This window comes from Podarcis melisellensis, assembly GCF_964234715.1.
Source record: "Podarcis melisellensis genome assembly, chromosome: 16".
Lineage (NCBI taxonomy): Eukaryota > Metazoa > Chordata > Lepidosauria > Squamata > Lacertidae > Podarcis > Podarcis melisellensis.
Window position 1 is genome coordinate 14,548,018 of NC_138533.1, and position 25,905 is coordinate 14,573,922.

At 46.4% G+C, this 25,905-nt stretch overlaps 1 protein-coding gene across 1 annotated transcript; it reads left to right on the forward strand.

The window, feature by feature from the left end:
* Positions 1 to 5,291: 5,291 nt before the first annotated feature.
* LOC309359417 (solute carrier family 22 member 6-A-like) lies at positions 5,292 to 25,453 on the forward strand. Its single transcript, XM_081893038.1, has 10 exons — positions 5,292 to 5,917; positions 9,333 to 9,436; positions 11,448 to 11,602; positions 13,779 to 13,947; positions 15,007 to 15,130; positions 16,210 to 16,325; positions 18,607 to 18,821; positions 19,593 to 19,701; positions 20,765 to 20,968; positions 25,045 to 25,453. Exons 1-10 carry the CDS (start codon positions 5,516 to 5,518, stop codon positions 25,130 to 25,132), a joined length of 1,686 nt encoding a protein of 561 aa, XP_081749164.1. The 5' UTR covers positions 5,292 to 5,515; the 3' UTR covers positions 25,133 to 25,453.
* The last annotated feature ends 452 nt before the right edge of the window (positions 25,454 to 25,905 follow it).

Genomic DNA, 25,905 nt, shown 5'->3' on the forward strand with positions numbered 1-25,905 from the left:
CCGAGGGAGCCAGTGTACAGCTTCTGGGTCATGTGGCCAGCATGACTAAGCCACTTCTGGCGAACCAGAGCAGAGCACAGAAACGCCGTTTACCTTCCCGCCGGAGCGGTACCTATTTATCTACCGGTACTTGCACTTTGACGTGCTTTCGAGCTGCTAGGTTGGCAGGAGTCTGAGCAACGAGAGCTCACCCCGTCGTGGGGATTTGAACCACCGACCTTCTGATCGGCAAGTCCTAGGCTCTGTGGTTTAACCCACGGTGCCACCCGTGTCCCTACTCCTGTGCAAATTCAACCCATAGATCAGTTATGGGGAATGTCAGGGATGGGGAACCTCAGCTTCAGGGCTGAATGTGGCCCTCCAGACCTCTCTGCCTGGCCCCTGGAACTCTCCCAATGCCACGCCCCTCAGCAGCTCTGCTCCCCAAGAGTTTTTGCCAGACTGGAATGTGTCCTCAAAGTGGATAGAGGCATGCGTCTAGAAAGCTTTGACTGTTGGGTGGCTGGAAGACACCACTGCTTCATCTACTTGTTGTCTTTGGCCCCCTGCCCACCTCTGGCATGATGTCAGTGCAAAGAGGCAACGCAGCCCTTGTGGGAGGGCAGTGGCTCATTAGCAGAGCAGGCAGAATTCCTGGGTTCAGTCCCCAGTGGCATCTCCAAGAAGGGTTTGGAGAAATCCCACTGATATCTCACACCAGGTCCTGGGCGCCACTCAATGTGAAGTCCAGGGTTGCCTTCCCTCTGGTTGGTTTCTGAACCAGCTGTTCAAAAGCACAGTCATTTAGGGAATCTAGAAATCTTGCCTCTTCGTTGTGAGCAGAACACTCTGTAGCCTTGAGAGTTGCTGCCAGTCCGTGTAGACAATACAACAGTTTCCAGTGCTCCTTTGGGCTGAAAATGCTTCTCATCTTTCCTCTCAACTTTGACCATGGGCATCGAGGAACTAGTGACCCGATTTAAACTCCAGGATTTGGGTGAAGGTTCCCCCCCTGCCTGCGTGGTTTCCCCGAACTTGATGTCTGTCCCTTCATTGGGTACTTAAATTCTTATTCCACTGACGTTGAAGAGCAGAGTCCAAACGCTGGTCAGCGATGCAGACAACTAAGTCATATGTCCCTTGTAATGGGAGCATGCACAAGTAATGAGGATGTAGTTGCAACATTTTGGCACTTAATTGAAATTGGAACATTTTATGTCTGGCTCTCGAGATCGGTGAAACCACTGAGTGCTGCTGCTGACCTGAGGAATTCTTGCTTGAGCTGTGCAGACACCAGAACTCTGGAGATGCTGCACACAAGCCCGCAGAAGCACTCGGACTCTTGCTTTTAAATCACAAGTGTTGAATAATAATAAATTATTATTATTATTATTATTTGAAACCCTTGAAAGAAGCTCAGAAGGGGATGCTTGTCTCTCATCAGGCATAGCATTAAAGCAGGGGTTGGGAAAAGCTTGTAACCCAAGGGCCACATTCACTTCTACGCAACTTCCCAGGGGCCACACTCCAGTGGGGGCGTGGCCAGAGGCAAAAGAGGGTGGAGCTACTGATACAAATTTCTACACAATGATGTCTACACAACCGCCACACACCTGCCTATCATCCACCTAGACCAGGGTTCCCCACGCTTGGTTCTCCAGCTGCTGTTGTACTACATCTCCTATTATCCTTAGCTAGCAGGACCAGCGCTCAGGCATCATGGGAATTGTAGTCCAAAAACAAGTTTGGGAAACCCTGATCTAGACAAGTGAGAGGCATGGTCAGAGTTCAGCCAGGCAAGAACGTTTGGGATGCATAGCAAGGTCTGCGAGGGGTGTGGCCTGCAGAGAGGGGGTGTGGCCTGAGGGATAATTCTGAGGGTCAAATAGAGCAGTGTTTTCCAACCACTGTTCCGCGGAACACTAGTGTGCCCCGAGATGTTGCCTGGTGTGCCGTGGGAAAAATTGAAAAATTCAAAAGATTTTTTTTTTTTAAGTCAAATTTTCGCCCACTAGGCGGGCGCCGGACTGTGTCCACCCTATTTTCCATCCGTCCTGGGTGGGGATCAGATCGGATGGGAGCGGATGAGAGCAGACAGGCGGTCTGCTCTCATCCGATCCCCCATAGAGAGCAGCGGGGCTCTGACATCTCCCTCTCCGCACACAGTGCAGAGACGGAGCTGTCATCCGCCGGCTCAGCGGGGATCAGCGGATCGATCCCTGCTGAGCAGAGAACGGTCCACAATGTTTTTGTTTGCCATTAAAGAAAAAAATATTAAACATTTTCTAATGGTGGTGTGCCTCATGATTTTTTTCATGAAACAAGTGTGCCTTTGCCCAAAAAAGGTTGAAAAACACTGAAATAGAGAGCCCTAGGAGGCCACAACTGGTCCCTGGGCTTAAGGTTTCTTACCTGGGTCAATGGATCTCCAAGGTTTAAGACAAGAGCCAAATTGGGAGTCCTCATGGATTGGCCACAGGGCCTTCTGCATGCACTACGGCCCTTTCACAGCAGATGGAGCTGTTGGCTCTGCTTGTGTCTTTCTTGTCTTCTGCTAGCGGCCACCTGGCCGAATTTATGGAGGAGGGTCTTATATTTGAAAGGGCATCATTTCCTCTGTTTCTTTGGGATGCCTGCTCCAAATCTGTTTTAAATAGCAAAAGAACTTTAAGGAAGGATAACAGGGATGGGGAGCAGGTATTGAGCAGGCAGACTCCAACATCCCACCAATCAAAATCAGGATTTGGTCCTGAGCTCTTGCAGGAATCAGCTGACTCATGAGAGAGACCCCAAAAAGGAGCGTCCTTTGGTCTGCTGCTCTAGTGGGAGTCTGCTAACTCGTGCCAAAATACCAGACCAAAAGATGGATCCAATCAGAAGCCAAGATGGCTTCTGTAATTCCAGGATGTCCCATTCAAATCAGGACGGTTGAGGGGTATGAGGTTACCTGGTCAATATCTTGCTTCCACTATGATGAAATTGGGGAGGGGAGGGGAGGGGAGGGGGACCTTTCTCAGCTCACTTCCAGGCGCCACATGCCCTTGGGGGAAGGAGGGTACAAGGAGAAGCAACAAATGTCAGTGTACTCACACGCCTCTCTCTACCTTCCATCCAGCAGTGGGCGGAGTCAAAGTGGGTGGAGCCACGGGGCTGGCTTCTACATGCACGGACCCCTTGTACATTTCTCCATCCTCCAATCGGGTAAGCAAGAGGCAGTGTCTGAGTTCAAGGACACACCCCAGCCTTACAAAAAAGCAAGAAGAAGCAGGGCTTTTGAGAGGCCTAGTCTGAGGATGGAGACATGTCCTGGAAAGAACACAGAGGCATATGGAGAAGCCATAGAGCACAGCCTCCAACATTTCTCCAATGGGAAAAGGGACATCCTATTCTGCAATAATAATAATAATGTTATTTTTTTATATCCCGCCCATCTGACTGGGTTGCCCCAGCCACTCTGGGCAGTTTCCAACATATGTAAAGCATTACAGTCATACCTTGGGATGAATATGCTTCAGGTTGAGTCTTTTCGGTTTGCACTCTGCAGTGACCCAGAAGTAATGGAATGCGTTACTTCTGGGTTTCGCCGCTCGCGCATGCACAGAATCTTAAAATGACGTCACACACATGTGCAGAGGCGGCGAATCACGACCCGCGCACACACAGAAGCGGGTTGTGTTCGCTTCAGGATGCGAACGGGGCTCCGGAATGGATCCCATTCGCATCCAGAGGTACCACTGTAAATGTTTAAAAATATGTGGTGGCAAATATGTTCCAGCAGCCTTAAGGGTTTTCAACGCAAAACCCGTTTCCCAACTCCTGTATGCAGTAAATGTCTGGCATAATGGGGACCTGCCAAAGCTAGATGCTTTTCAGGCAAAATTTCTACGATCTCTGCTGTAGGTACCCAACTGCGTCCCCAACTCCGTACTTCTATTAGAAGCTGGTGAATGCCCAATTTCAACTAAAGCGTGGTGGGCTGCCCTAAAACACTGGCTCAGGATTTCAATGTTTAATCTAGAGAAGGGTTTGTACCAACACCTGACCAATGAGGAATTTGTCAGCCAATGGCAGAAAACCATGGCTAAAAAAGCCACCTCTATTGGTCTGTCTCCCCTCCCCCAACTGTATTACCTGGGTTATGAAGGCACCCAAAAGATGTTAAAGCAAAGATTATGGGATAATGCACACAGTGACTTTCGATCTCGATCACGTGCAGTCTATAGTCCGCTGGCAGTAGGACTATAGGGTATGTCTTTAAGTTAACATCTTACATTAAAAACCTGACAGTACCAAACTATCGAAGGCTTTTCACCAAAGCCAGACTAAATGTCTTTCCTTCTGCAGTGTTGGATATCAAGAGGTCTGGGGAGGGGGGCTGCACCCTCCCCCTGGCCTGAGGTTCCTCACCCTTCATTTAAATCCATGCATATCTATGAGCATATGGGGAAGTTATGCACACCCAGGTCCTCTCTTGCTCTTTCTTTTCTCCTGACTCACTTCTCCTCCAGAAACGTGCATGCACCCAGACCCCCTCTAGGCACCATCATACCACATAAACAATGGCTGGGCACTTACAACTTTGAACTTTTGTGCCACACAACCACCAGATCCACAGCACTGCGGAGCATCAACTGTTCCGCTAAAGAACACCCTGGTTAGGCAAATCTTCAATCTACACTGTTTGGGTGACCAGTGACCAGCAAGCTTTTTGGGGGGTGGGGCAGAGAATGAGGGGTGGTCGTGGGACATGATTGACATATTCCCAACCCTAAATGAGAACAGTTACAAATCTCTGCCGGCTGCACTTTCTTCCACATCTCTCTGGCTCTCCACTCGCTTTCTAAAACTTTTAGTTAATCCCTTAAAACAAGAGTAAAACTTTAACGGAGTGAGCTGCTTACTGTTTTACATAAATAATCCACTCAAAGACCTGGTAAAGGGGAGAGCCAGTAAGATTCCCTGGCAAAAGTGAGGAGAGAACATTATTTGACCTGTGGCTGCTTCTGAAGTTTTCCTCCTTCACCAAAGAGTGGATTCCTCTTGCAGGATTCAAGAATAAACACCAAAGGAAGCCTGAGTAGTACATGGTGAGTGTGAGAGAGAAGACGCACAGACTTCTAGCAAGTGTGTGGCTCCATTCCCAGACTGGCAGAAGACCCACAGCTTCCCGGAGAGATAATTTGAGCCATTTTTGATCCAAAACGATCCCGCCGTCCTGTTGAAAGCTGTTTGTTAGGTAAATTAAGACACTCCCTTTAGCGAGACGATTTTGTTTGTCTCCTCCACAAGCGAGAGAGCCATCGCCTCCAAAGGTCCTGCGGTCACAACCAGGCTCATATTAAACCAAATCTTTCCAGCTGCGGCGGATTTGCTAAGCTGATCTGCCTTAATTTTCCCACCACAGGGTTTTGAATCTTGCCTTAACGCCGAGAGAATTTGCTTTTTGGGCTCGCAAGGTCTATCTGACTGTCCATCGCTCCATCGATCTACACAAGCCGCCTGCAATTCCCCAAAGCAAGGAATCTCTCGGAACGCCATGACTTTTGCGGAGTTCCTGGACCAAGTCGGAGGCATGGGCCGCTTCCAGTTTATCCACACCATGCTTCTGTCCATCCCCATTGTGCTGATGGCAGGTCACAACCTTCTCCAGAACTTCACCGCTGCCATCCCAGGACATCGCTGCCAGATCCACATCTCCACCAACGGCAGTGGGTACCCCAACACCACTTGGCCTCTGGAAGCCAGCGACCTGCTCAGAGTTGGTATCCCCACGAACAGCAAAGAGGAGCCGGAAAAGTGTTGGCGTTTTGTCCATCCCCAGTGGCATCTCCTTGATGCCAATTCCAGCAAGGCAAACCTGACTGAGGCGGAAACCGAGCTGTGTGCTGATGGATGGGTGTATGATACGACCACATACACTTCCACCATTGTCAGCAAGGTGAGAGGGGAAGAGGGGAAAGGCTAGCTTGGAGGAATGGAAAAGTCGGAAAGGGAGCAGGGACGTAAGGGAGCATATTATGTGCCAAATGAATGCATATTGATGGAGGGCAATGTTGCTCAAACTTGGGTTCCTCAGCTGTTGTTGGACTACAACTCCCATCACCCTTAGCTAGCAGAACCAGTGCTCAGGAATGATGGGAGCTGTAGTCCAACAACAGCTACAGACCTAAGTTTGAGAAACACTGATGCAGGGATTTAGTCTGAGCAGTTCTGGAGTGGTTTCCAGTGCTGCATCTCAGGGTTTCGGATAACTGCACCAGAAATGGGAATGGAAGCAGAAATCACCAACCTTCGCATGTGCGCTCGAGGTCAGGAAGGGAAATCATGTAAGCAAATTGCTACTGTTGGGTTTATTCGGTCCACAAATGTTACATAAATAATTACATTGTTTTCTGCATTGTTTCTGACATCCCCCTTCCGCTGAAATGCATGGAAGTTCGTTATATAGCCATTTACGCAATTAATTACGTTGGTTTCGGCCACAGCAGATAGTGAGACAAATAGCACTGGTTTCAGCAGAAGCCGAGCTGCAGCAGGACAGAAACGCTGCTGATTGCGAGGAACATGGAATGGGACGGAAATGTCTGCCTCCTTACATCCTTAGTTGGAGTTTGGAAAGCAATAATAACAGCATAGCAATGTAGGTGTCTTATGCACAGTTGGGCCACACTGATTGGCTGTGGCTCTCCAGGGTTTCAGGCAAGGAACTTCCCAAGCTTTCCCCAGAGACGTTATTTGAACCCAGGACCTTTTGCATGCAAAGCAGATGCTTTACCACTGAGCTACAGCGCTTCTCCCCCCCTTTTTTTAAAGAAAAGGGTAAGGTCTTCATGGTTCTTCAGAATGGCCAATGGTCAGGAATGATGGGTGTTGTAGTCTAGAGGAGTAGTCTGGAGGCCCACCTCTGTGTCAATTGCTGAGCTCCTTTGGAGAGGCCTTCTAGGTTTGAGACTGTCCATAAAGTACCTCACATTATTTTTAAATGCCTTTTGAAAGCCTCGCTGTTTCCACACTTGTCGCTGTGTAGCTTTGCTTTAACCATTGTTCAACTCCCCCCAAGGTCATAACTTTGCTATTCCCCTCCTCTCCTCTTGATGTAAACTTTTCAGGTGGTCCCTTCCCATCTTGTTTAAGGGCTAAACAGGAGCCAGTGTGGGATTGGGGCTGGAGGAGTGGTCTTTTCCAGCTATGTTGGCGATTGAATTTGGGGCAGTCTGCACATGCTCTGACCCTTCTTTCAGTCAGCGCCAATGTTCACTGGGTGGCCTTGGGCCAGTTGCTGTCTGTCAGCCTGACCTACCTCACAAGGTTGTTGCAAGGTTAAAATGGGGTGCCTTGAGCTCCTTGGAGGAATGATGGGATGTAAATGTAATTAAGAAAGAAGTTGTTCTCCTTTTACAAATAGGAAACTGAGGCGGGGAAGAAAGATGGGGTGAGGTGGGAATAGATAGGTAGATAGATTTGTGCATCAGAAATGAGAATGGTAGGATTTAAATCTGGAGCCAAGCCCAATATAATCTGTCCAGAGAGCCAAATGTTATTTTATTTATTACTCCATTTATATCCCATCTTCCAAGGAGCTCAAGGTGGTGGTTCTGTTTCTCCCCCCCTCCCCATTTTTATCTGCACATCAGCCCTGTGAGGAAGGCTGGGCTGAAAAACATGCGCCTGGCCCAAAGCCATTCATGTCTGAGCGAGGATTCGAACCCTGGTCTCCCAAGCCCCAGCCCATATCTCTCACTACTGCACCACTACGGAGCAGGCGATAGCCGAGAGCCTCCACTGCTGGATCTGATGAAATCTAGTCCATCAACCTGTGTTCTTGATCGTTTGGAAAGCCCTCAAGCAGGGCAGGCAGTACTCAGTGGTACACTGCTCCTCTACATGGAGGCTCTGTTCTATCTTGAATAATCATAATAAGTAATTGGCCATCTCCATGCATTTCTGTAAGTGGATGAGAAATCTCTGTGTGTGTGCCTTACAGGGTTCTGTGGGCTTCAGCTTCCTTCAGCCCAGAGTGTAGAAGAACAATTGTTTCAGAGCCCTCCAGGTGTGGTGGGGGGCACCTGTGTCCCTCCAATTGGACTACAAATCCCATAAGCCCCAGCCGGCATGGCCAATGATCAGGGACGATGGGAGCTTAGCAACATCTGGAGGGCCACTGATACCCCACTTCTGCCCCGCAAGGAAGAGGGAGAAGGTGGGAGAGAAAGGGAAAGTGAGCCTTTGGGACTTTCCAGCAAACAAGGGGTTCAGCCACAGGATCCGCATGGGGTGTTTGCGTCCGGTGGATAAACAGGGTGGTAATTGACAGCCCTGCTGGGAAGAGAATAATTCAAAACCAGCAGGCACTGCTGCTGGCAGTGATCTTGAGCCAAGGGAGCAGCTGGTTTTTCAGGAGACAGCAAAATTTTTTGTCCTGCATTCTAGTCCTTCAGCTCCCCCTTCACCCTTGTCATGTTATAACAAGCCACAGGGGTGGGAAGGTGGGTGCTGGAGGCGATTCTGTGCTCTGCCAGGCCTTCTTATAAAAACAGATAGATGTGCAAGCAATCCAGCCAGACTCAGCATTCATTCAGCCTTGTATCTGGGTAGCTTTGCACACCAAAGTTTGTTCTGTACAGAAATCACTGCTGTTATTTGGTAACTAGGGAATGGCCCTCTGCATATGCTCAGAAACACATGTACAAAAGGCTAGCTTCTCAGGTTTGAGAGCTGAGCACTGGGTGTGGACAGAAGCAAAGGGTCCCTTTATCACATACACAGCCCAACAAGACAATGACAAAAATCCACCAACAGCATACAAATCAATATGGCTAACCTGATCCAAAACACCCACCCACCCCACTCACACACGAAAACAAAGACCGCCACAGCCAACCACAAATGAATAACCACACCCTCGGCCAACCCCAACCTCTCTCACCACCAAAAGAACACAAGCGAACAGCAAAGAACCTGCACAAGCAACGCTGACACCAAACCCTACATATAGTAAGTAAAATAGAAACATCGCCACCCGACCCCACCCCCACCCATCTTCCCCCCTCCACCTCTTTCTCCCTTTTCTTCCTAATGTCTCAACAAACGAAACTGATTTATAAAAATGTTACATAGGGGGGAAAATACAAGAGACATTGCAAACACTTTCGTAAATCGAGAAAATCTTTAATTAAAAAAAGAGAAGAAGAAGAAGAAGAAGAAGCAAAGGGTCCCATTGCCTGTCGAGGGTGCAACTGCAACAATCTTGGGTGCAATGGCAACCTTAGCCCCTCCCAAACCCACGGCTCCGTGGCCCAGGATGCTCCTCTCGAGCTTCTGTCCCCTGACCCAGTCTCCTTCTCCTACAATAGTGGGATCTGGTCTGTGAGCGACGGAAGCTTCGGGATATGGCCCAATCGATCTACATGGCTGGCGTGCTGGTTGGAGCAGTGGTCCTTGGGGGGTTGTCCGATAGGTAAGCTGAATTCGCTTTTTGTGATAAAACAGATGTCTTAAACAAGACTTGAAGGTAAAGAAATCTTGACAACGGTTGAACTGCCCTTGAGCCCAAGAGAGGGTTTAGTCCTTTTTCTTTCAAAACGTATGTTCACTTCTAACAGGTTTACAAAAAGCATGCTCCTGTCTACTAGCTGCACCAGGGCAACCGATAGTTCTGAACAGAGTTTATCAATTCACTACTCTTCTGTCTCATACAAAATGTTGCTTTTCTGCTATCTGCTACATGAAGACTTGGTCCGGGTCAGGAGAATTTGTTGTCCTCTTGGCATGGAAGTTTCTGCTTTGGAAGGTCTACAACTTCCTGCCAGGTAATGAGTGAAAGGGCACTGCTTTGCATAGCAAAGTCAGAAATGCATCTTTTGCTCACTAACTGGGGGCGCAGGGACACAAGAAAACGGATTTTTCGATTCTTAAAATGAACACTTGTTGCATTAAGTGTGGAAAACAGATATAAACATTTCTCAACTAACTAACACACCCGCATCTGGTTTTAGCTTCAAAGTTTTAATTAGCAAGCTGACAGTTAAATGAGGGAAGAGAGACAGAGGATATAAGCATAGGTTTGTGTGCGCTCTGGGTTCTGGCATACTTCCTGGGCCACAACATTCACCTGGGTCCCAGGTCACAACACCCAGGCGTCAGCTTGAAGTCACCACATTCCCACTTTCTCAGTCAAAGAATAACCAGAACTGCCAACTTCCACCTCAATTCCCTGACACCACTTATTCTTTGTGAAATATAATACAAGGCAAATACAATACAATACAAATACTAACAAGTTGGGTGGTACGGCCTGCTTGTGGGTTGGCACTGTTGGGAGAGGAAGCCAGAGACAAGATGGAGTTCCGGGGAATCCAAATGATATCATCCACGTTATAAATTAGCTATAGGACTGTCCCAAGGAATCTTAGTCAATTAATCAACATATCTTATGAGGAGCAATTTTTACCCCGCTCTTTAACTGAGAAAAGGCTCCTGGAGTTGCTTAAATGACTGGTAATAAGGCAGTCCCTGCCCTCAAGCAGTTTACAGCTTTGTTTTTTTTTAAAAAAAATCATTTTATTTATTTAGTAAATCTGGTAGTGGCTTTATCTTCACCAAGGCAACCCAGAGTGACTTACTTCCAACCAACCAACCAGCCAGCCACACAAAACACAAAAACCCCACATGGATACATTAAAACCAAGGGGGAGGGATACATTAAAAGCATCTTGCCCATTTCTAAAAGGCCAAAGATAGTTAAATGTCAAAGGCCTGGGAGAAGAGGAATGTTTTCACATGGTGCCTAAAGATATATAATGAAGGTGCCAGGCGAGACTCCATGGGGAGAGCATTCCACAAATGGGGGGCCACCACAGAAAAGGCCTGTTCTCGTGTTGCTACTCTCAGGACCTCTTGCAGAGGAGGCATAAGACGAAGGGCCTCAGGTGATGACCACAAAGTCCAGGTCGGTTTATATGGGGAGAGGCAGTCTTTGAGGTACTATGGTCCTGAGTCATTTATGAATTTATAGGTCAAAGCCAGCACTTTGAATTGGGCCCAGAAATTAATGGGTAGCCAGTGCAATTGGGCCAGGATTTGTATAATATGCTCAAACCGTCTTGCCACGGTGAGATGGCATAAAATGTACGGCAGCCATCTTCTCCCCCATACAATGTCAACAGTTTTGAACCAGCACAGCAAGTACCACTCGAAACAGTCTAAAAATCGGCATGATTCAAGGAAGCCATTGGGCAACCTCATTAAAAACTCACCCCCCCGTGAATAGGAGGCAGAGATGGGGGGTCAGTTCAATTCAGTTGTCCTGGAGGGAGAATGGAGAGGGGTGTCTGCAAGTGTGTGTAGAACTCAGCCTACTCTACAAAGGTAGCATTCTTTCCCCCACCCACCTCCACCTGTGGCCACACCCACCCCAACATCACCAATGCCTTGGTATTCCAACTGTTTTCGCTTCTCTGTGCCTGCAGGTACGGCCGCAAGCCTCTCCTCATTTGGTCGTTTATGCAAATGGCAGTGATGGGGACCTGTGCGGCCTTTTCGCCCAACTTTATCGCCTACTGCATCTTCCGGTTCCTGAGCGGCATGGCGCTCTCTGGATTTGGCCTCAGCATCGCCTGTTTGGGTAAGAGCGGAGCTAGTGGTGCTGGCTGGGAACTTTTGCGCAATGTAGGGATTCATCTGAACATTCCATATTTGATTCATTAATGGAGGATATGTCTGTCAATAATTAGTAGCAAAGCAGCCTAGACCAAGGCCAGCCAGTTGTGTGGACATTTCTTAAAGTACAGTGGTACCTCAGGTTACATACGCTTCAGGTTACAGACTCCGCTAACCCAGAAATAGTGCTTCAGGTTAAGAACTTTGCTTCAGGATGAGAACAGAAATCGTGCTCTGGCGGCGCGGCGGCAGCAGGAGGCCCCATTAGCTAAAGTGGTGCTTCAGGTTAAGAACAGTTTCAGGTTAATTACGGACCTCCGGAACGAATTAAGTACTTAACCCGAGGTACCACAGTAAACAGAGGAGTTTGGCCACAGGACACTCTTCATTTGGCCTAAATCAGGCTTCCTCAACCTCAGCCCTCCATATGTTTTTGGCCTACAACTCCCATGATCCCTAGCTAGCAGGCCCAGTGGTTAGGGATGATGGGAATTGTAGTCTCAAAATATCTGGAGGGCCGCATTTGAAGAAGCCTGGCCTAGATGGTATCTTGTTGGCTACCTTGGACTAGGGAGTTGGTGGAACTGAGGCAGATAGTGGTGACAATAGCTGAAGCTCTAGCCCTAATACACAAAATGAAAACTGACAAATTGCTAGGTTTGGATAGCATCCACCCAACAGTTCTCAAAGAACTCAAATGTGAGATTGCTGATTTTTTAACAGAAATATGTAACTGGTGCCTCAGATCCACCAGAGGATTTGAGAAGTAGCTAAGGCAACACCAATTTTTATAAAGGGATTCAAGAGGGAACCTGGAAATGACGGGCCAGTTCACTTAAAGTTGGTCCTACGATAACTGGTGGAAATTTTGGTTAAAGATAAAGTAGCCAAAAATACAGAGGAACAAGCCTTGCTGAAGCAGAGTCAGCATGGCTTCTGCAAGGACAAGTCCTGTCTCCCTGGCACTCTTTGAGAGTGTCAACAAGCATATAGATAGATGTGATCCGGTTGACACAGTGTTCTTAGACTTTCAAAAAGCTTTTGACAAGGTACTGCACCAAAAACTCCTGAGAAAGCATAGCAGCATGGAATAAAAGGAGAGGCCCTTTTGTGGATCAGGAATAAATGGAAAGTTCTCCAAATGGATGGAGAGATGCAGAAATTGGGGTTTCCCAAGGCTCATAATTGGAACCTGTGCTTTTTTTTACTTGTCCATAAATGATCTATAGTTAGGGGGGGAACAGTGAGGTGGTCTGGCGTGCTGGTGATACTATATTGTTCAGAGTCATTAAAAGAAAGAGAGATTGTGAAGAGTTCCGAAGTTGAATGAATGTGCAATAAAATGGCAAATGCAATTCAGTGTATACAAGTGTAAAGTGTTGCATGTCAAGGTAAAAAATACATTAATTTCACATATATTCTTATGGGGTCTGAACTGGCAGTGACTGACCAGGACTGGAACCTTGGGGGTCCTAGTGGATAGCGCAATGAAGTGGTTGACCCAGTGTGTGGCCGCTGTGATAAAGGCAAATCCCATGCTAGGGATCATTAGGGAAGAAACTGAAAACCAACCTGTGACTATCATAACGCAGTTAGACAAATACATGGTGCAACTGTGTTTGAAATTAAACATTAGGGAGAACTTCCTGACGGCAAGAGCTGTTCAACACTAGAACAGACTACCTGGGAAGCTTGTGGAGTCTCCTCTCTTCCTATGCTCTTATGGCAATGTTGAGCTAGATGAGGCAATCTTCTGATGCAGTAGTGGGAAAGGTTCAGTACAAAATGGGTGGCAAGTATTACAGCGGTTGCCAGCCTGGTGACCATGGGCACCAGTGTGCCCACCAATACCTAATATCTTGCCCATGAAATATCTCAATGAATATCCTTTTTAAAACCTGCAGTTTGCAGAGACTGTTTTCTCTTCCTGCTGCTTTTCAGTTTGCACTGACTTGGTTTGTTCTCCATGCCTGGCCTCATGGCAGCTATTTTGTCAAAGGCACCCATGACATTTTCTCAGAATTCCGAATCTACCGCTTGCCCGAGAAAGGTTGGCAACTCCCGATGCAGGGTCTAAATTTCATACCGGAAGGTGTGAGTGGCAAGGCAAAAACCTGAAAGTGTTTTCCTTTCCCTTCCAGTTGTGGAGTGGATTCCCACCAAGTACCGCACCATCACCATTGCGTTCACTGGCTTCGTGTACACGCTGGGCCAGATCCTGCTGGCTGGCTTGGCCTACGGCATCCCAGACTGGCAATGGCTGCAACTGACTTTCTCGGTGCCCTTCTTTGTTTTTCTCCTCTACTCTTGGTATGTTGTGCTGCCAGCGTGGTGTAGTGGTTAAGAGCGATAGACTCGTAATCTGGTGAACCGGGTTCGATTCCCCACTCCTCCACATGCAGCTGCTGGGTGACCTTGGGCCAGTCACACTTCTCTGAAGTATCTCAGCCCCATTCACCTCACAGAGTGTTTGTTGTGGAGGAGGAAGGGAAAGGAGAATGTTAGCCGCTTTGAGACTCCTTCGGGTAGTGATAAAGTGGGATATCAAATCCAAACTCTTCTTCTACTTCTTCTGCTCAGATCAGACCCCTCTTCCTCCTCGGGGTGCTGTGTTGGGATACAAAGAGATGCTGGAATGCTGTTTTCAAATAAATAAGCTTGGTATATATAACAAAACAATTGAAATGTATCCTGTGCTTGGCCTTATGCTCTCACCTGCTCAAGATGACCTCTTGGTCTTTCTATTGACAGCCACCCATATGGAGGTAGCCAGATGTTGGAAAACTGGCACTGGGCTTAATAGCGATTTGTGGTACACCAGTGTATGGTCAATAGAACTGGCTGAGAAATTGACATGTCAAGTCAGAGCAGCAAAGGGCAAACAGGATCCCTATTCCTTTTATAACATATGGCAAATGTTTACCGAATACATAAATTGTTCGGGCCGTGGCAGGAATACACCCAGCGCTCATGGAGAAAATGTGGTGTGATCTTTTAGAGTGATCAAATGCAATTTTATTACATCGCATGACAATAGTCTGTAATTTTATCGGGACAAGTCATTTGTTGTTTACTTTTGTAACAATTGTTTCCGCAAAAGGTGTTTTCTGTACCATGAAAATTGAATAATAACATTAAAAGGAAAGACCACAGACAGAGAACTGGATTAGAATGAGAAAACAGGGTCAATTCAAATGTTTGCAAGCAAAGTCAAGTCAGGATTCTTTTCTTTTCTTCATTTTCTTTAATCAAATTCTCCCTCCTTGAGAAAACAACAACAAAAGGATTCAGTTCCATTTTACCACCTGAAGGTTTGTGGATGGATTTTACTGTTGGCCGAGATGACGAGTCTTGGCTTCTTTGGCACAGGTGGTTTGCAGAGTCAGCTCGCTGGCTGCTCCTTTCGGGGAAGGCGAGCACAGCTGTCAAGGTCCTCCAGAGGGTTGCCCGGGTCAATGGCAAGGAGGAAGCTGGAGCCAGCATCACCACAGAGGTATGAAGCCAGTGGAGGGAGGTGGCTCTCCATATCCGGGTGGCTGTAAATCCAGCTGACTCTTTGTAGAAAATGGAAGTCTTGGGAGCTTCTGGAGAGCAAAGCCTGCTACAATCAGGGCACCCCCAGGTGACCTTAATATGCAGCATTTACTCAGATTTGCTTGCACAAAGCTTACACAGAAGTTAGATTATGGGCTCCTTTAGACATCATTTTTATTGTGCATTCATGATGATTTGGTCCTGTTGGTAGAATTGCAGCACTTATGCATTTATTTGCTCCTGCAAAACTTTTGTGGCAAGTCATACTGACCTGCAAGTCGCTGCTGAAATCCTGTAACTCACTTCCTTCCCAAATTTGGACTTTATTTGAGATATGAGGAATACAGTGAGGAAATGCACAATGGAAGGTGTTGGATCACATTTGCTTGACACAATAGCAACCAAGTTCCCTGCAGGCAAATCAGCGTAAATTCTCAAGAAACAGCCAAACTTTGTGGGTGGGGGCAATTGGGATAAACAGACCATCTGGAAATTCCCGCTTTCACTGAAGGGAAGCTGCCTGTGTAAAACAGGCCCTAGAACTTCCTGTTTGCTAATGTTAACCCAAATTTCCCTGGGGTAAATCACCCGATCCATTCTCACCAAAATCTAGTTTTGTGCTGTGTATTGATTGTGCTTTTTAGGAGGAAGAGCAGCGGCTGATGCTGAAGGTCAGCCTTCCCCAGCCTTGTGCCCTCCTCATGTTGTTGGACTACAACTCCCATCATCCCTGACTGGCAGAGGCTCATTGGAGTTGTAGTCCAATGATGTCTCAAGGTCTCAGGTTCGGAAAGGCTGTTTAAGGACATGGGCGTAGCTGGGGGACAGAGGGGCAGCTGCTCTCCCCCCTAAATCAAGCAAATAAATAAAAATGCTTCACTAACTGACCAATTATGTCACAGATAACTCAGTTCTGCTTTCCCAATGTAATGCCTGCCCTCCCTAAAATAAATCCTGGCTATGCCCATGCTTAGGGCATCACTGGAGCTCACCCACCTCTTTTTACACACCCACCTCCTGCCTCTCCTCTCCCCACAGGTTCTGCTTTCCAACATGGAGAAAGAACTGTCCACAGCCAAGGCCTCCTACACCATCTCTGACCTGGTGCGCACCCCAGCCATCCGGCGCATTTTCTGCTGCCTCTCCATAGTGTGGTGAGAGAACTTGTTCCCTCTGAGCAGCTCAGGAAGGAGAGAGTTCCGTTCCAACTCTGGGAACCGGAGGAGAGGGAGGTTTAGGCACTGCCTGACAATGTGGCCCATTATCAAAGCATAGACAGCAATACTTATTGCTGTAAAATAGGGATGGGGGACATCAAGCCCCGGGGTCAGATGTGACCCTACAAATCTTTCCATCTGGCCCTAAAGAGTCTCCCTCCTGAACCACACCTCTTACCAGCCCGGTTTTGCACCCTCTTAGAGTGTTTTGGCCTGGCTTGGAAACATGCTCTTGCTTCTTACTTGCCTGAATGGAGGATGCAGCAGTATGACTGAGCATGTGCAATGAAATATGCGCAGAGTCCTGCAGTGATTTCATGCTCTTTATTGCAGCTTGTAAAACAGTGATGAATCCCCCCACCCTGAAACCTCAGGCTTTTATATACATTCTTTACACAACGAGTCCCATCTGATTGGCTGATTCTGCTTCTCTCCTGGAGCCTGACTGGACCGCTACTGTAGGCCAATCAGTTGTTGCATTCTACTATCCTACCAGCCTAATAGGCTGATTAGCTTCCTCCTGGGGTTTGATTGGGCTGCTGCTGCAAGCCAATCAGTTGTTGCATTCTAGGATTCTACTTGCCTATTCTAGGATCCAAGCTTAGTACATAACATGCAGAAACTAGTCTACTAAACAAAGGCAACATTTCCCTTCATTTCTCTGCCCACCCTTGCTTATGACCCTGTGCATCACTGGTACATGGACCCCAGAAAGTTGTGTGGAAAGCTATTATTATTATTATTATTATTATTATTATTATTATTATTATTATTATTAAAATTTGTATACTGGCCTTTATATACTTCCCTATGTATACCACAGGTCTCAGGGCTGGACATCGTAACAGAAAACTATATTGTTTGGTTCAACTCTTGTTCATAAAGCTCTGAACTATTACATCTTCAGCAAAATCCACTTGCCGTACCTTAGATCTGAGCTGTGTAATAGCTCTGACTGAGCAATCTTTATGTGCATTAAAATTGCTCAGGACGAGCCTTATAAAGATTTCTCCTTTGAACTAGCAGCTCAGGTCTTGAAAGGCCAGCTGAAGGTCTAAGATTTGCAAAACAAGGAGCTGCTTTGGAATATAGTCACTGAAGCTAGTTGGTTCACTGGTTCACTGAAGCTACTGGTAAGTCCCCACTGGTTGGGGAAAAGGAGCACAGACCCCTTTCTCCTCCGTGGAAGGAAAACGTGAAGGTTCATAGAAATGTCACAGGTTACAGAATTTGTTTGATTATTTAAGAGACAGAAAATCAAGATTTTCTGGACTAAATGCTCCCCTTTCATTTAATTTATTAGTATTAGTATTAGTATTATTAATTTATTACTTAAACCCCACCCATCCAACTGGGTTGCCCTGGCCACTTTGGGTGGCTTCCAGCAGAATATATAAAAACACCACGAGACATAAACGTTCAAAACTTCCCGATACAGGGCTGCTTTCAGATGTCTTCGGAAAGTTGTGTCATTATTTGTTTGACATCTGATGGCAGGGTGTTCCACAGGGCAGGCGCCATAAATGGGAAGCTACAGTGTAGAGATTGATTTGTCAAAGACTCGTTAAAATAGTTAATGTTTTCTGTTAGGAAGACTTTTCCAAAAGCATCCCATAAAGTATCAATTTATTTATTTATTTATTTATTCAGTCAAGGAGGTCCCAAGAGTAGCTTACGTACGCTCAGTAAAAATAAGGCCTTTTGCTGCTTGTAGGCTTACTGTTATGTACTGAAGTTCTCACCCTGGGCCAGCAGGGGGATACTGTAGATAGTTATGCAAATAAGGGATCGAAAGTGACATTCAGTGATTGGATAGTTTTAGAAAATTGTTACAGTTACATTGTACTGGAGCTCTATATAAACAGGCTGACTGAACCCTTCAGTTCAGTTCTGTTCAGGCCTGTGAATCGCTGTGTTGTCTGATATGTTCACCCACAACTTAACACTTACAGTCTAAGAAACATGACAAAAGCAAAAATGTGACAAGGAGGCAAAGGGAAGGCAAGTAAGTTTGGGCTCCAGTTCCTAACATAATGACCCACAGGAATGAAACAGTCCAGGGAGAGGAACTCAGTGGAGCTGGTCACTCAAGAATTGATGAAGTAGCCCTGCTTTGCTGCAGCCTGAGGAAATGGGTGCTGTCAGGTGACAGTTGAGAGCAGGAGGAGCCTCTTCTCACGCCTTCTTGAGTCTTGCCTTGTCTCTATCTTCACATCAGGTTCTCAGTCAGCTTCTCCTACTACGGGCTGGCCATGGACCTCCAGAATTTTGGTGTCAGCATCTACCTCATCCAGGTCATCTTTGGGGCCGTTGACTTCCCAGCCAAGGTGATTGTGACCATTACCATGAGCTACATTGGGAGGAGGATCAGCCTCGCGTCCTTCCTCATCCTGGCTGGCATCATCATCATCATCAACATCTTTGTGCCCACAGGTGAGTCTTGGCTCACTTTCCGCCAGGCCTCACCTTTCACCTTTAGATACACTGCAAGGCGTCCAGCTAGAGACATTTTGGCACAGGCTGAAAGCCCAAAGAGTACCACCTCCCACAGATATGCTGCGCCTCTGATCTCCTTCATTTCCGAGATATGCACAAAGCTAAATGTTGTTGTCACTCTCACAAAGCACGGGGTCCCTTCCAACTCTACAATTCTGTGATTCCGATTTATTACCAGCACTGCAGCCATTGAGTGGCAGTGCCTCTGCATCAATATTACAGTCACAGCAAGTTTATAGACCCAAAGCACAATCTTTTCGAGCAGGTATAAGGAACCTCAGACCAAGGGGCTGAATGTGGCCCTCAAGACCTCCCTATCTGGCCCTCTGGAACTCTTTCTGGGCTACAGTTCCTCTCCAGCCACATCTTCCTTGAGCGTTTTGGCTGGAAATGTGTCCTTGAACTCTGATAATGCTTCTTACTTGCATGGGTGGAGGACACGGGTGGGTGGGCCAATTCATTAGGAGAAAACAGCACTAAAATGTTGGAGAATTTCTGTGAGGATAGAAATTAAAATCGCAAATCGCTGCAGAAATGTGGAGAGCCGAGTTTAAGACAGGAAAAAAAAAGAGAAACCAATGTGTTAGTCTGTTAATTATTCTTGACAAATCTGCACATCAACCCTATAGAAAGCGGGGAGGGAGTCCCTCAGCTGCGCACTTTGTTCATGCCACACTCTCTCTGACCCATCCCACCTTTCCCCCAAAGATTTGCAGACAATCCGGACAACGCTGGCCGTCATTGGCAAGGGGTGCTTGGCAGCAGCCTTCAACTGCACCTTCCTTTTCACGACGGAACTCTACCCCACGCCTGTCAGGTGAGGAGCTGCTTTTCAACACAGTTTCTCCCTTGTTTACCCGCTTCTGGGGCTCCTATGGAAATGGAGGTGCCTTTAAAGCAGTGGTCTCCAACCTGGGGCCTGTGGGCACCAAGGTGCACCTCTTGCTACCTCCTAGGGTGCCCTTGAACGATCTCAATAAATACCTGTCATTGAAATTCTACTCAGTATTGATCCAGAGCAGACTGCAATGTATAGTTAGCAGAGTAAAAACTTAAACACGTTGCAGGATTAAAAAAATAAATAGACCAGAGGCATTTCATCCAGCAGAGCTTTACTGCTACTGAAGGCAATTGAGCATAATGGTCACAAATCCAATACATTCAGGATTGGCCCTGTCCATAACAAATCCAGTTGCAGCAGACTTAACTTAAACTTACAATAACTTATAATAAGACTAAAACCTTAGCACTGTTTACAGAACATCACACCAGCAGGCAGGCAGGCAGGCAGGCAGGCAGGCAGGCAGGAAGGAAGGAAGGAAGGAAGGAAGGAAGGAAGGAAGGAAGGAAGGAAAGAAAGAAAGAAAGAAAGAAAGAAACCCAGGCTCCTTCTGGCCTCACTATTATAGTCAGCATGACCTTGACAGAAGAGATAACAGAACCAGTTTAAGCCGGCTGTTCTCAGCTTCTCTGAAGGAATAACCCAAACATCAGGAACCTTCTGCTTTTTTCTTTCACACAGAGAAGCTTCCAGAACCCTCTTGAATTAAGTAGAATAGGAAAGATCTCTACACATCAGCTCAATGCTTTCTGCACTAAGAAATGCAAACTGACAAAAAGCCTGAATGCACAAGAGGCTGGGTTTTCTCTTCCTAGAAGGAACTTTACCCCTCAGCAGAGCTGGCCTGTTCATGGGGCATGGGTAGGTGGTTGCCACAGGATGGCAGACTCTGGACGGCTTGGAGGTGTGTCACTGCTGCTGCACAGCCGGTGGTGGCGATCGCATGGCAGGTGCCCTTTTCTTGAGGTTTGCCAGAGATCCCTTGACCCAGCCGTATCTCTTGCCTGCTTTTCTTACCCTGCCCCCACCCCCACCCTAGGCAGACGGGGCTCGGTTTTGGCAGCACCATGGCCCGGGTGGGAGGCATCGTCGCCCCGTTGGCCAAGATGATGGAGGACTACTCGGCCGCCCTGCCGCCAATCATGTACGGAGCAGCTCCCATCCTTTCTGGCATCATCGCTTGCTTTCTGCCTGAAACCCTTAATGTCCCCCTTCCAGATACCATTGAAGAAGTAGAGAACAGGTAGGTGACTCTGTTATTTGTGGCAAATACACTTTTATTTATACCATTGTACTAATATTCACACAGATATTATTTGTTGCAAAGTATTTATTTATTTTTAATTACATTTATATACTGCCCTTTGTCTGAATGTTGTGGGTGGTTTACAACATAAAAATACGAAATGAGAACACAAAATATATACAAAAAAACCCAAGAGCAATAACCTCCCCTTCCACACACTTTTAAAAGGCTGTATATTCTTTAATCAGCCAAATGCCTCGTTATAGAGAAACATTTTGGCCTGGCGCCTAAAGATATGCAATGAAGGTGCCAGGCAAGCCTCCCAGGGGAGAGCATTCCACAAATGGGGAGCCAACACAGAAAAGGCTCGCTCTTGTGTTGCCACCCTCCCAATTTCTTGTGAAGGGGGCACATGAAGAAAGGCCTCGGATGGTGATTGAAGGGTCCAGGTTGGTTAATAGGAGAAACATGGTCCTTGAAGTGTTTAAGGCTTTAAAGGTCAAAACTAGCACTCTGAATTGAGTCTGGAAACCAATTGGCAGCCAGTGCAGTTGGGCCAGGATCAGTGTAATATGTTCCCAGTGAGCAACCTGGCCGCTGAATTCTGCACCAGCTGAATTTTCTATACCATCTTCAGAGGCAGCTCCATGTATAACATATTGTAGTAATTTAACCTAGAGGTTATCATAGCATAAAGGTAAAGGACCCCTGACAGTTAAGTCCAGTCACGAATGACTCTGGGGTTGTGGCGCTTAGGCTATCCCTGTCCAAATACGGGCACAGCTGGGCCACCAGCCCAAACTGGTGGAATGCTCCACGCCACCTGAGCCTGAAGCGACAGCAATGGATTCAGGAGTACCCCCAAGCTGCTCACCTGCTCCTTCAGAGGGGGCGTAACCGTATCAAGAGCAGGCAGCGTCCCATCCATCTGGTTTAATCATCATCATCATCATCATAAATTTTTATTTATACCCTGCCCTTCCCGGTTTAAAAACCAGGCTCAGGGCGGCTAACAGCAAATATAAAACATTGATTAAAATACGACTTAAAAACAGCATAAAATACAACATAAAATGCAGCATCAATATCAATAAAATTCAAAAATTCAGGGGTCATTTTGGGAAAAACAAAAAACAGTCAGTAGACATCAAATGATCACCAGGGCTAACTGGCCAAGTTGGTCCTACTAGGGCCAGCAAGGAGACCAGGGAAGAATTTAAATGTGGGGTCCCAGAAAGGGTTTCTTCATAGAAGAGGAAAGGGAAAAGGGAATAGAGGGTCAGGCTAATTCAAATTGAAGGCCAGGCAGAATAGCTCTGTCTTACAGGCTCTGCGGAAGGAGATCAAGTCTAGAGAACTGCCCACTAACAGTCCCTCAGTTTTATCCGGATTGAGCTTCAGTTTGTTGGCTCTCATCCATTATAAGGCAATACATCAGTCCAGCACATTCACTGCCTCACCTGCAGATGTAAAAGAGAAGTAGAACTGTGTGCCATTAGCATACCAGGTACCTCAGTTGGTAAGAGCATGGTGCTGATAATGCCAAGGTTGTGGGTTTGATCCCCGTATGAACCACTTACACATTCCTGCATTGCAGAGCGTTGGATTAAATCACCCTCAGGATCCCTTCCAGCTCTAGGATTGCTGATAACATACTCCAAAAATTTGGATGACCCCACTCAGTGGTTTCAAAGTAATCCATGAACCTCTAACAGCTCAACAGAACAGGACAAGAGCATTTTATATCATATACGCCTCAATACAACGAAGTGTTCTACCTCATGCATCCTGATGGATCACATTGTTTCATATTCTTTTATAACTTTACCATAATGGTTCCACAAGTCATCTGAATGTGTCAAAGCACTGTCAGTCCATAGCCTGTTTCAGGCAACTATCTCTTCCTGTTATAATAAGAAATAACATTTACCCATCTATCTACTTCTCAAACAGTGCGTTAACTTAGCATTTTTGTGGCCAATTCCCACTGTTCATCATTCCAGTCTTGGACAAACTGTATAGTAGATTACCTCCACTTTTCCATATAAGGAACCCTTAGCTGCTGCTAACAGCGTGTATACTTTTGAATAAGATAATTCAGAACAAAATATTTGTGTATCCCATCCTTGGAATTTTCATGATGAAGGGTGGCAGATTAAATGCATGTTAATCAAATGCCCATCAGTCCTGCTGCATTCCTTGCAAAATTGATTTTTGCGGAGCCTGTGGAACAGAGGGAAGAAAAAGCACAACATTTTGTGGTTTAGGGGGAAGTGTTGAATCATCAACTTTTGATTTCAAAACACTGGCCCTTCTGGGAGAAGAGAAGGTGGAGCTGAACTCCAGAGCTCAGTTTTCATGCTTGGGCTTGAAATCATAGGAGCAGAGGGTTTGAAGTTAGGGAGAACTCAGATCCGGTTCACATTTAAAGGTGAACTTACCTAATTCACACATTCCAGAAGACCATAAGAATTGAAGCCCAGCCGTCCTTTGGAATTCACACTTCCTTGACTCTTGCTGTGCAGGTCTCCAGCCAAGCAATGTCAGCAAAAATGCAAATAGCATCATAGAATTTTAGAATTGGAAGGGATCCCAAGGGTCATCTAGTCCAACCCCCATGTTAGGGTAAAGTGTGCATAAGAATGCATATATCAGTGCAAAATGCACTAATGCATCAAAAAATTGCTTTGCAGAAAGGTGTATACCGGTAATTGCATACAAATGTGAGAATATTAGGAGAAATTTGCACTGAGATGCTGATGAATTGTCATGAGGGCAACAAAAACCACCCACCCACTGGTGTGGAAATGTGGAGGGCTGAAAGTAAGATTAGAAAAATGATAAATGGAGAGAAAGTGAAATTCTCATCCCACACTTTCTGCTTTATGGCCCTGTCATTTCCCTTCTTGCAAAAAGTCTGATCTAAGGGGCAGCAGGGCTTCCTTCTGAAGAGCTCCAAATCGACTATAATTGTACAACCTGAATTTGCAGATTATGCGACTGAATTTCACAGTGTTACGGAAAAATCTAGGTGCGAGGCTGCTCAGTCACCCAGCTCGTCGGGCAGAGCCCGCGGGTCCCTGCGGAATAAAGGAAGGAGTCCAGCCACCAACCGGAGCAAATAGCTGTAGACCAAAGTTTATTGCGCAACAGGTTCAAGGAGGAATTTTGAACCCCGAGGATGGGGTGACAAGGACTTTTAAATGTTTCCCACCATATCCCAGAATACAGTTCATACAGCATCATTGATACATCATTGCTACATCACTGACATGTCACAAAAGGGGAGGGGTAGACAGGGGTTACACTAATTCAACCTTGGCAAACATGTCCAGACAAGTCCTTGGTACAAGATTAGCATAGGCAAAACATGCCCAGGCACCTCTCAAGTACCCATCATCAAAGGACAATAGAGCTCTCTGTACATCCATAACCTGGGGCAAGTCTGGTGATGGGCTTTTGGAAACTATCTGCTCAGCAATTGTTACCCCTGGGTGGGGTGTGTGTGCCGTGTCCTCACGCTTGAGGGATTATGGCAGGGAAAAGAGTTGTTTTTCCAAAGGCAAAATACTGTTGAAATGGAGGAAACTGGCAAATGAGTTGATTTTATATAAAAAAATTCGTTCCAGTAGCACCTTAAAGACCAACTAAGTTAGTTCTTGGTATGAGCTTTCGTGTGCATGCACACTTCTTCAGATACACACTGATTTGATTTGATTTTATATGATTCTTAAAGCTTTCCTGGAGCTGTCAAGTCAAAAGGATACATTTATGCATAATATTTGTAACATTTAAGAACTTTAAAGATGTGCCCTCCCCACAATTTCAGTAACCACACCGATAACAGTGACTGCCTGGAAGCAAATCAAGATTAATTCTGAATGAACAGGAGGTCTGGAGGACCCAGAGGCCACCAATATCTGGGGGTTCCCCAGACCTGTCTTATAGCAATGTTTACGTATATCTGAACATAGAGGGGAACCTTCCAAATTTTATTTCTGTGCTCTAAACATGATTGGGTGTCCCAGATACTGAGCCCCATTGCTGATCTTTCTTTCTTCCCCCCCTGAAAGGTCCAGAAAGAAGACAGTGGAAGAAATAGCCCAGGAGAAGATTTTGCTCCAGAGCCCAGACAAGGCCCTGTTCAAAGAGGCTTGCTGATCCACAAAGACCTCCGACCTTCCATTTCCCCCTGATGCTTGATTCTGGGAAAATAAGTCTTCATGATACTTTGCTGACTGCTTGTTTTGAGCTAATCCTGGGGAATGCTTTACAAAGGGGGAAACTGTGAAGGTATGGGAAGATTCCGGGCATTTTTGAAGGCACTTTTAAAAAGAGAGAGAGAGAGAGCGCTAGCATCTTATAATTTGATCTTTACTTTTTCCTTTCATACCCCAGGGGGGTAAAGGGAATAGGACTCTCCCATTTTCAGTTGCTGGGAGGACTCAGTGCAATAACAATAAAGATGAGGGTGCCTCTGAACACGTGCAGAGTGCATTTCCTCATTCTAAGGGGCCCACTTGTCATTTTAGAAAGCAGTCCCAACCTACACCTATCTCATACCTAGAAACGGAACAAACTACCATTGCTCCTTCTAGGGCCACATTCATACCATAGATTAAAAGCACTATGATGCCATGGCTTTCCCCAAAGAATTCCAGTATTTTTAAGGGTGTTGAAAGTTGTAGGAGATCCCTATTTCCCCTCACAGAGCTACAATTCCCAGAGTTCCCTGTGAAGAGGGGTTGACTGGACTCCAGGAGACTCACCATGACTTAAGAGAGTCCACAGAACTAACGACTTCTAAGCTTCCCTCCAGATTAGTGTTGTTTTTGAGGGTGTTTTCTGCAGCATGTTGCTGATGCAATAAAAGCGCATCAGGGGTATTCTGAGCCACCCACATACCATTCTGTGATGCTTCCCCAATATTACCA

Coding starts and splice junctions, on each gene's coding strand:
- LOC309359417 (XM_081893038.1), top strand. CDS start 5,516: ATGACTTTTGCGGAGTTCCTGGACCAAGTCGGAGGCATGGGCCGCTTC. Junction 5,918..9,332: donor CTTCCACCATTGTCAGCAAG/GTGAGAGGGGAA, acceptor CTCCTACAATAG/TGGGATCTGGTCTGTGAGCG. Junction 16,326..18,606: donor TGCTGCCTCTCCATAGTGTG/GTGAGAGAACTT, acceptor TCTTCACATCAG/GTTCTCAGTCAGCTTCTCCT.